Consider the following 12265-nt stretch of genomic DNA (forward strand, 5'->3'; position numbering starts at 1 on the left):
AGCAAGAGATTGCAGTTGATAAATATTCTATCGATAATCGACTGAATGTGGGTTACGCTTATGTAATAAATAATCGAGCTTGTTTGATTTGATTCATCATCGGCTAACAATCATCCGAATTGTTAATTTTTGGAAATTCATACACACACTGCATTTAAAACTACGTCTATTAAAATATAAGGAGGCGACATATTTCAAAGTTTTTCATTTCCATAATTATAGATAATCAAATCCGTCTGTTCTTATTGAAATGTATATGAATAAAAATTTATTTCGATACTAGAAGGCCAACTTTCAAAATGAGAACAAAAAAGGCAATAACGCAATTAATAGTCATTAGAATGTCGTAACATTCACAATTCAGACAGTTTTGGCAACATTTTTCCTTCTTTCACAATCTATCAATAAAACTGTCGACAATAACTAATGACTGAATGAAAACTAGCAACCCTGCAAATGTCATTTTACTCCAGCTTCAAAAAAAGGCGCATTAAAAAGCATTTTTGGTCCAAAAATGAAAAATATTTTGATTCAATAGTTGGAAAACAACAGTAATAAAAATATCATGAAATTATGTGATACAACTTTTTGATATCCCTTCATACCTTTGTGACAATCGTGCAAATCACAGTTACACAAATCTTAATACAAACGTTTGCCTGCAAATTTACTCACAGTATAGCTTGAATATAATTAATTATATAGCCGGGTCATTGGGAACAAAATCTGTTTCCACTTTTAGATTAACCTATAGTAACTCTGTATGTCACCTCTTACAATTTTCTACAACAATTATACAACATGTCATGGATAACGTGACCATATGTTCCACTTTGAGCGGGACAGTCCCGCTTTCACAAAACAGAACAAACGTAACATTAAATTTGAAAAATGGCGCGAAAGCGAAAAATACCTATATAAAGCCAGACATCTAGCAACAGACTATACAAGATTAGTTCTTTTTTTTAAATTTTAGTTTTTTTTTAATCATCAAACATTTCGTAACTATCATAAAAATGTGTTTTATTGTTAAAACAACAAAAAAGCGTCCTGCTCTGAAGGAAAAAAATAATGGTCACGTTAGTCATGGACTTACTTAAAATGTCAAAACACCAGGAACTATAACAAAATCTTGATTATGAATGAATACCTAGGTTTTCGCGATTGTGAAAGATGAAACATTTTATCCTGATATAAATTGCAAACATTTGTTTTTTCAAACAACACCAACGTTTTGGGCCCTTTACAGGTCCTAAGACTCGGCTGAGCTGACAGTCAGCCAAGGGACCGAAAAGTTGGTTTGTTTGAAAAAACAAATATACGCGATGGAAATCCGGAAAAAATATTTTAATTTCCTATTGATTTTTTTTTTATTCAATAACAAATAAGTACTCTTAGGGTCAATTGCTAAAAGTAAGTATTAATTCGGTAACTTGTAAAACAAATATTGCAAGTTAGGTAGGTATTGCACGGACGGCTTACAGACTAAAAAATACAAAATAGATAAACGAAATGTTAGTTTTCGATTTTAGAATTCTTTTAAACATTATATTAACAAATCTCTTAAATCACGTATTGCTTATCATTATGCTGGTCAATGAAACCAACTTATTTGGTGTTTGGTAATACCTACCCTGCACACACCTAGTCAAAATAGAAATTCTAATAATAGACATGTCTATAATAGTTTTACATTTTACAGAAAACTAATAACATAACACAATATTGAAGAAAACTCAATAATCATAATATACTTAAGACAGACTACTGTCGGTATGGCATTCATAATAAATAGCCAGTATAATTTTTAATTTTAAATTAGAATAAATAAATTCAAGAAAAGTCAGTGCCCTGCTAAGAAATCCATCGATAGTACAAAATCGTAGCATATTGATACATTTCATAGTAGTGCTACTATATTACCATGCGATCCAAGGAGGTTGATTCATTTTACTAAGAGGCACATGAGTCAAATTGATTGGAAGATTAACAATTGCATATTTCCTATGAGATTTTTTTAAAACTCGGAAGATAGCGGCTCCACTGCGACCTAGGAGAAATCCTGCTGGAATATCTACATCTAGCTGCATCCTGAAATGTAGAAAAGTAACATGAAGTTGACAATAGCAAAAAATTCAACCATGTAATAATTTGGACACTAACACTTTCTATTTTTTACCTGTTTTTTTTATTCAAGGGATAAATAATCATAAAATGGGTAGGCGACACTAAACATCGATTAGAACAAATAGACCTAGTGTTCCGCGAACATAAGGAAAAATTTAGTAAGCAAGTACATACAATGTTAACAGCTTGAATTAAAACAATTTGTCCAAATTGAGTAGATGGCAAATAAATTTAAAACTTCTCTTACTTTCCTCTTAAAAGCATGTAAGGCTAACCCGAATCTATCTATATACATAATATACGAGGGTCATGCCAAAAGAAATTAGATTTTCAAAAATTATAAAATTTATTATTTATTACAGGTATCGATTTTTTCAAAGTATTCACCATGAACACGTATGCAGTTTTCCGTTCGTCTAAACCACTTGGAAAATATCGATAACCACTCTTCTTTAGACATCTCAGAAATCTTCAAGTTTCAAGCAGCCAAGGCATATTCTTTGCTTTCAAACAGTTTGCCTTTTAATTTTTCTTTAATTTTTGGAAAGAGGTAAAAATCACAAGGTGCTATGTCAGTGGAATATGGCGTGTGAGCCAGGATAGACACATTTTTTTAATGAAAATAGTGGAGTGTTCTAGCAGAAGTGTGCGGAGCGATGTTGTCGTGATGCCAGGGGAGGTGCCGGATTCCTGACTTCGGCCTCTTGTCACACCAAGCTGACAACACTTTTGGGGCACAAACTATTATATACCATTCGGAGTTAACTGTCCTTTGATCCTCTAGCACTACAGTAGCAATGTGTCCCGTCATACAGAAACGTTCTTTCTGCTCATCGTTAAGTTTGTGCGGAACCCATCTCGAACAACGCTTATGAAGAGACAGTTGTCCGTGAATAATAGTTTGCAATGCTGCTGATCCAATGCCCAGTTCTCGCTCAAGCTCTACATATGTAGTTCGTCGATTTTCACGAATTACTTTTTCTACAGTTTGAACGTTTTCTTGAGTAACCGCATTTGGCGGCCGACCTTTTTTTTTCAAAACGTTTTTGAACAAAGTCCTTTATTACTTAAATGTCTAACGTTCAGAGAATGTCAGTAGATCTGTATAATAATTTATTTATAATATAATAATAATCTATTCATAAGATTCAATTTTATATTAAGGAACTCAATAATATAATATAAAGTAGGTATAAGTACACAAATCATATAGACAAATAACGATCTAAGTGGCCCAACAGTTTGCACTATGAGTGCTGGATGAGGAGGTCCCGGGTTAGATTCCCTATACGACTAATAATGGTAATGAACTTTTTAACTGAAAATGAAGATGAAGTAAATCAACGAGAGGTCACAGTAAATGAATTTAGTAAGCAAGTACATATAATGTAAATTAAATTAAATTTTTTATTCTTTTCCCTTTTTTTAACTTTTTTTGCTCATTTTTCTGCATGACGGGACACATTGCTACTGTAGTGCTAGAGGATCAAAGGACAGTTAGGCCGATATGACTTCGCCTTATCTTCAAAGCTTCCCCATCCTCTTTTAAATTCAGCAAACCAATTGAAAACTGTAGCTCGTGAACAAGCAGTATGCCCAAAAGTTGTGACAAAAAGTTCAAAACATTATCATATTGCGGATTTAAACCTTTTTTGTAGTCATAATAAATCATAACACGAAAATCACGTCGAAAGAGCTCCATGTTGCGAACAAAATTCCCGCTAGATTGTCACCGAAAAATAAAAAAATGAATAAAAAGAATTGTAACAAACCTACTTTATGTAATAGACGCATTGACTTACAAATAAATAGAAGGCCTTAATCCAGATTGTTCGCTTTTAGTTCTCTAAGAGTCCGCTAGATGGCATTGACCCATTTGGCGTTATTTCTGAATCGCGGTGTAAAGATTTTCCCTCGAATGGTGACTACTCGAATACAATTTTGTTAATGTGAAGAGAAATCTGAGAATACAGAGAGCTCAGTAAGGAACGGAGACTTCCTTTACTGGGAACTGCTACTAGACATGGGGAATAGCGTTACATTTATATCGCCGTGACTATCGTTCCGGTTCCAAAAAAATCACAGTGATAAATCATCGTGATTTTGTCACGACTGTTACTTCCGTGACCTTGTCACGCCCATAACTTACATCACGATATACGGTTTTAGCCAGCGGCTTCTTTCTAATACTTATAGCAGTTTTTTATAGAATGATTTAAGTTTTTACTCCATTTGTAATAAGTTTAAATTCCATTCCAAAAGTTGATTTTGTGTTGAATATAATTTTGTTTGTTACTTATTTAATGCGAATCTTTGAATTGTTAAAAATAGCAATAAAGTGTAAAGTAATTATATTTCTAGTAGAATACACAAAGTAGATTATACATAAATATAAAATACCAACTCTTCCTATAATAAAACAAATATACAAAAATATTTTTCTTTGTTCATAAATAGGTTTATAATAACTGCTGCAGATTTTTTCATCCGCCCTTTCTAGTAGTATAAGCACCTACGACCCTTGTGAAGAAAAGTCATCATATTTCATTCCCTCCCATCGCTGAAATGGCCCGATTTGAAGAGAACTACAACGAGTGGCGCGCTCAGTCACCACGGAACGGAGATCGCGCATTGTATCAAATACGTATGTCGTGATGTGAGTGACGGGGATAGCTATTGGAACGGAGGAACACCTCTGTGACTTTGGAACGTCGTTCCTTCGGAACGAGTCACGGTGATACTGTTTGACGGTGGATCATCGTGATTTTTCATCGTGACGTTATTTATCACCCACCTCTAACTGCTACCCGGATCTCCTGATATTTCGTAGCTCATATAGGGTGAAAGATTATTGCCCATCATATAGGGTGAAAAACCTCATCTCGCGGAACGGTTTCCAGGAGTGAGTCCCTTCTTGGGAATAACTGCCCGGACCTTCCGCATATAAGGTGAAATTGTATTGGCGACATACAGGGTGAAAATAAACATCTTCTGAACCACTTGGAGTTTCACTTGGCTTGTTTTGGTAACCTCATCCAGCGGAAGAAAGAACCTCCCTTTACAGAATTAGATTTAAGACGTGCTCCATTTTCAAATTTACTAGCAAATAACCTGCCTTTACGACGGTGTATAACTTGCCAGTATCAAACAAGTGATTAAAGAGTATCTAAGTTCTTTTGGCATGACCCTCGAATATTATATTGTGGAAGACAAGCACACCAATTACCTGATCTCAAACTAAGGAATTCCCTGTACTATGAGTGCCAGATCACCGGAATGCACTCCGGGGCACTATCCTGCACACCCAAACCAGAACCAATTGAAAAAAGTTCATTGTCATAATTAGTCGTACCGGGAATCGAACCCGGGACCTCCAGCACTCATAGTGCAAACCGTTAGGCCACTTAGACCATTATTTGTCTATATTATTTATGTACACACGCCAGCACATCAAGCTACACATTGACGTAACTTGTTTCGTTGCACTGGAGGCGATTTTCGAGCAAAAATGTGTAGTCTGATGTGCCGTTGTCCGTACTTATACCTACTTTTAAATATTAAACGTTTCAAATTGAAACCAACAAAATTCAATTTACCAAAAAATGAATTGCCTAAACACCAATGGATATTGGGTCAGACGCCTGTGAGCTCGCCTAGGGTGTGCCATATGGCGTTGACCTGCTATAAACTTGGAGTATTGGGAGCAGCTAACCATGTGGCTGTTCAGTGATATGCCGAAAGTGGGCAAAAGACGTACCACTTTAAAGAATGCCAAACACTTCAAAATCAATATGAAACATCGCAAAGAAGGGTGGCGAAAACTGCTCCAATAACGACGAAGAGCCGTTCATGGACTTTGCTAGTATAATTTTGCGTTTTTGTTTATGCCTAGTTATCAATATATTTTTGTATATTTTTAAAAGTCGGGAATAAAAAAATTGTAAAACATTGTATTTTAGAAACGATGCAAGAACACAACGCAATATATTCAGTTCGACCATAGAATAGGTAATGTTCTTGTACAGTCTTATACACAAGATACCTGACCTCCCCAAGCCGACTTTGTCGATCTTTTGGTTCTGAGCACAAAAATGTGGAGAAAACTATTAAACAAACTTAATCCTTAACCTGTGAGCCGTAAAATTTATGTTGGTATGACTCCCTGGTCGTCCTATTAGTGAATGACATTTTAAGAAAGTTTTTAAGCCAATCTGATCTTTAACGTATGGTTCTCACTTAAATACAGAACACAAATTTCAACCACCTTTAGTAAGGCCGTCGTGGCCAAGTGATATAAGGATTGCTTTGCAAATTGAGACAAGCATGGTTTGACTCACATTAAAAATAAAATGTTATTGAGCTATGACTATATAATATTGTGTTTCTTTTGTTTTTAACGTCTGAATAGGTGTAAGGAATGTCTAAGTCTTCTTCATACAGAACAATAATTTCTAATTTTAATAATTCTGTTAGTGCGGCATGTTACTCGTAAAACAAGAAAGAAAACTTTGAAAGTCACTAAAACCTTGAAAGTAATTAAAACTGAATAGACAAATAGGAACGAAACGTGGAACAATGCGTAATCACAGAAGACATGACCGTATGCAAACTGCAGAACGATTTCGTGATTTGTTAATCTATCCATACCCACCCTACGCTTTCTTAATAATATCTACCCACCCACCTTAGGCAATTTCTAGCAAATATTGTGATTTGTCAACGTTAACATTAAAAAGTGAAACAATGCTGTTAAAAATATAACGTTAAAACAAAACAGTGCTCGTGAAATCCAACCACAGGTATTGTAAACTGGCAGTCGATACAACAAGCCGCTCGACCAATTTACTTGGAAGCTAAATGACGAAATTTAGTATTGGTTTTAAAGATATGTTCATTATCTTCAAGCAACACTCCACTGTATTGCTTATGAAATAAAGTTAAAATTGCTTTAATTTTTTCTTTGTTCAATACGTAAGATGGCTCTCAGAACCAAAAAGTTGGTTTGGGCATGTTAGGGGGTCAGGTATCTCATGTATATGACTGTACGTATGTTTCATTTTAAGCATGATTGAATGAATGTTTACCTACTTGAAGTATTAGTTATTTTATAGTACACGCATAAAACATTAAAGCTATAAAATACCGAATGAAATAATTAATTAAACAGTAATGACATAAAGCAAAAAATAAAACACAATGTGGCAAAAATCTTTAGACAATATTTAAATGAGAGATAGTGAAAGTTGCAAAGGAACGTTTTGACAAGAGACCTCTTGCCAATGTCAATGTCACATTGATATTGAGAACAGTGTACCCTTTGTGGCAGATTTAATTTTTATTCGATTTTATTGTTGCAGAACATGATAAGTTATATGAAATGTGGCAAAGTTTGGCAGATTTGGGAATATTCGGGAAGCTCTTTATTATTTTTGGGAAGAAATTGAAAACTTGTTGTTTTCTGCAACTACAAACCGTTACAAGACAATGTTATAAACATAACCTATATCAACTTTATAACCCCAGCTTCTACAGACTGTACTCAATTAGCTTTTTTGATGCTTTGCTAATGAATCACAACTATTGATAGGACTCCTAAATGCACGTCGTGAAAAACACTGGATCACAAAATACACGGGATTTCGCCATCCTTGTTTATAAAAAAAAAATTTGCTCAGACTTCCACATATTCACAAAAATAAGATTTTCAAACTTAATCTAAAAAAGGAATACTTACTTATCATCCACCATTTCAATAAGACGATCAAGGGCTTCATCCCATTTGTCTATATTCTCAGTAATAATAATGGCTTTAGCACCAGCTGCCTGAGCCTTTGCTGCTTTGAACACAAATGAACACTCCCTGTAATTTCAAATTAGTCTTTATAACTAAAAATATATTTAGGAACATACATACCATTACGCCTGTCTAGTCAATTTTCCTAAGCAAATTAGAAGTGTGTTATTTAATTAGGATAACTTTATCAATTACTGCAAAGGAATAAACAACTTGAACAGACTTAGTAGGTTGTCCTCTGCATGATATCACAAATAACAAAGCAACTCTTTTAATGTGGCTAAAGATTTCATTGTATTTTATGAGTACCATGAGTAATATTGGACATGCCTTAAATTTTATTAATGTCACAGTATAGTGCGACCATATTCCTGCTTGAATTTTATACTCATGAAATGAAAATATAATGGAACTTGGAACTAGCTAGCATACACCTGGGCCATTTTATTACACTCTGATTATGTAATGACTTATTGTGTTGTGGTGTGGTCTCCAAACAAATTGAAAACATGTTCCACCATGTTGCACTTGACGTAAGGTACCCCAAGTATGTATTTTCTCTACAAAAGTAAATAGAGCTCTTTAAAGAAAATAAACTTCAAAAATAACAAACTATTTGAATGAAAAAAAATTCTTACCCTCTTTCTGATAATGCAATGTTGCCAGCAATATCATCGTGGTTCATTATATCTTGGCAACCATGTACGGGGTATGTAGGCACTAAACGGGCTTCTTTAAACTGCAATGTTTTATTCTGTAAAACAATTTTATTGGCAAAATTAGAAGGTGGATCAAAAGGGTAGGTGGTATTGCAAAAAGTAGAGATTTTTTGTCATAATTATTATTTGAAAAATCGCATACATTTAAAATTGCAATAATTATGTAATTTCTGGTATTTAGACTATTATTATAAATGTGTTATTACAGTATGAAATATTTATTCGCAAGCAAACACAGTAAGAAAAGACATTATTATACCCTCGTATATATATATATATATATATATATATATATAATACGTATAGGCATATAATATATAAAACGTGTTCTAGACACCATTGTCACGAACACGTATTGCACCAGATACTGGCACGCAAATATTAAAATAAATTGAAGTTAAATAATGTCATAAATTAAAATTATACAATTTGTCAAATAAGCAATGTCATATAAAATTAAGTAAAAATGCCAATAAATAGCAACAGCAACAACATCATAAATTAAACAATATCAAAAAAGTAAGAACAGCACAAATATAAACAAAGTGTCAAATACAAACAAAGTGTCAATATCTTTTTATTATTAAAAAATCTTTGATATCGTATAAACACAGATCACATAGCAAATCAAATAACTTTTTTTAAATATTTTTATAGGTAAATCTGCGATAGCTGCAGGCAAAGTATTATATATTTGTATGGACATGTTACAGCAATTCCTATAAAAGCAAGTAGTTAAAAAATTACATACTTCACATTTCCTAGTAAATAAGACCAAGTTTTTTTTAAGAAACATGCATACCTCATATACGTACATGGCGGGAAGCATTACAAAATTTAGCTTTCTAAAAAACGGTCTACAAGATTCGAGCGGACCTAATCTACATATAGCTCTGACACATTTTTTCTGGATAGCAAATACACGGTTTATCTCTACGCAGTTCCCCCAGATGATGAGGCCATACCACAAAATTGAGCAGACAAATGCATGGTAGGCCATCAAGGCAGTCCTCTGATCACATATGTGCGTTGGACGATGTAAACCAAATACAAATCGATTCAGCTTTGCACATATTGAATCAACCTGTGGCTTCCATGTTAGTTGCGAGTCCAATACTATGCCGAGAAAATTGCTGGATGAGCATTCCACAATTTCATCTCCATGACAACTTACAGAGAGTTTCTGGGGCTTTCCATTATAATTATAAAATTGTATGAGCTTTGTTTTTGAAACATTTACTTTATACTAACTAATTACTTTATTCTAACAGTTATAGTAATCATTTCATCCGAAAATGCTCTCTACTCAGATACTAGCATGTAACATAGTGCTAATCTCAAGTTATCATGTATCACACCATTCTACTAATATATAATGACTAAAAGCACAACAACCTGTTTAAAAGCCATACATTAGACCAAATTTTCTATTATGAAAACACGATTTAGAATAATTTAAAAAAGAATACTAGAATTTGTCTAGTAATTAAGATTTCTTAACTATGCTTTAGACACTTCTAATACTTAACTTCAATTTATATGTAACACCCATTATACTATAGACTCTCATACTATTCAAAAATTCAAAACTAATGCATCATATGGTAAGATAGAGAATACTTTTGTTTTATGTGAATTCACTTACAAAAGGTATACCAAAATCTTTAGCTGGTCTTATCCGATACGAATATCGTAGCTCTGGAGGGTCCAAAATTTCGAAAAAAACGTCTCCATTAATCACGTCGGCCGTCGAAGCTCCGTCGTGGAAATGTAAATCGTTAGCTGTAAATAGGAGTAACAAACATCTTAAATAACCTATAAGATTTAAAATAACATAATTTTGGGGTAAATCTTCATAATATATAGGAAGGAAGCTTAGAAAGTTACTCAATGTGTACAGAAAGTCATAAAAACGCGCTTAATTAGCGTAGAAGATAACCTAATTGTGGAAATATTACACGTCCTGAATAATGAGTAATTACCTCCGGGCAAAACAAAGTCACACAACAAAACAAGCAATAACGTTAAATATAACGGTAATAAAGTTCTTCCTTCGTTTAATTCAAACATCTTAAAATTAAAACTAATAAAAATCGATATCAACTTGTTCGTTTTGACAGTCATATGTGATTGTTGTGATCGATGTCACTGTCAAGTAATTTTTTCGTGGAAATGAGAGACTAGGGCCAAAGATCATATCGCCTCTTTTTTTTCCAAAAAAGTTACTTTTTAAATCTGATTCAGTTCTTTTCTGAGAGTCGTATTCTAGAACTCTATTCAATGCTCAAGTCAGGATTGCACTGGCAACACAAGCACTCGAAATACGACCCTAATGCCAGGGACTTGAGTATGATATCAAGTGCTTTAAACCATACTCAAATCCTAACTTGAGCATTGAGTAGAGTTCTAGAATACGACCCTTAGACTTTTCCATCCTCTAACGTTCTTTTATTTGATTGATTGTCGTTACCTACTATTTTTTGTAGTACTCGGCAATACAAACATGACATTGACTGAACGACTTTGTGTCTCATGCTTTTTTTTCCATCCTCTAAGCTCATGCTTAGACTAATTTTTTTTTCCATCCGCAAGTTCTCATGCAATAAATTAAAAAAAAATCTCGACTGTGAATCGTTCTCATGCAAACGACCACAGGCATGTAATATCTAGATAGACGCCGCATGTGTACGTACTTCGCGTGCCCAAAGTGAAATTCACTTAGTTGCCGCTACCCTACATTTCAGAATGCGCTCGACTGTAGTCGTAGATAAACACCAGACGAAAACGCGAAAAATGGATCATTCTTAGAGCATATAATAATATGCTATGTCTTCCACCTAAGTTATGGATAGGTATTTCAGCAAATGATTTTTTGAGGCATTCTGAGTATTTTATACCTGATTCACCACTCTCCTATAGTTTTTGAAGGTTTTAGTTTTTGAATTACGTAAATCCATATTTTATTTTAATTTTAAAAGTTACTAATTTAATTACAGAAATCGATATAAAACATTTTAAATTAATATTTTTCATCATCTAGATCAATCATTACATTGCTGATTTAAACAAGAACAATAACTTTGAAAATTTAAATTCAAAATTCTATTTATTTTGTCAGGAACAGAGTTTTTGGATTTGCGGAATTTACCTTTAATATCATATACACTTTTTATGATTGTACACAAATGTACGAGATATAATAAAAAAGATTATATTTTATTGTATGTACAATGATTAATGGAAAGTCCCCTATCAGAAACAAGCCATGTCTTCTATAATACATTATTTACAAACATTGACTTACAATTATACTCAATGTTTACAAAGTATATAAATCCGTGGTTGAATCGTATTGAGCCACGTGTCCTGTTTCTGTGGGTGGACGTGTCTATGTTACAGTAAAATCCCTTTTAATATTTACTGATGCCGTTCCTTTACAAATTTTATGCACTTAATCTCTGATTTATCGTCACTATATTTTCTTTTATTTTTTTACAAATAGTAGATTGATGGAAAAGAAAAAAGTGTCAATGGTTCTGATGAGTAATTTATGAAGATTTTATAAGTTTTGATTAATTTAGTGTGGGAATCATTAAACAAATTTAAATTGTAAACTACTGTAATG

At 33.3% G+C, this 12265-nt stretch overlaps 1 protein-coding gene across 1 annotated transcript; it reads right to left on the reverse strand.

Moving 5' to 3' along the window:
• Window positions 1–1630: 1630 nt before the first annotated feature.
• LOC113229758 (PRADC1-like protein) lies at window positions 1631–10740 on the reverse strand. Its single transcript, XM_026463441.1, has 5 exons — window positions 10623–10740; window positions 10286–10422; window positions 8560–8675; window positions 7862–7987; window positions 1631–2091 (listed from the first exon to the last, which is right to left on the reverse strand). Exons 1-5 carry the CDS (start codon window positions 10708–10710, stop codon window positions 1920–1922), a joined length of 639 nt encoding a protein of 212 aa, XP_026319226.1. The 5' UTR covers window positions 10711–10740; the 3' UTR covers window positions 1631–1919.
• Window positions 10741–12265: the final 1525 nt, after the last annotated feature.

The sequence above is a fragment of the Hyposmocoma kahamanoa genome, unplaced genomic scaffold, assembly GCF_003589595.1.
Source record: "Hyposmocoma kahamanoa isolate Upper Pololo Valley unplaced genomic scaffold, ASM358959v1 62, whole genome shotgun sequence".
Classification (NCBI taxonomy): domain Eukaryota; kingdom Metazoa; phylum Arthropoda; class Insecta; order Lepidoptera; family Cosmopterigidae; genus Hyposmocoma; species Hyposmocoma kahamanoa.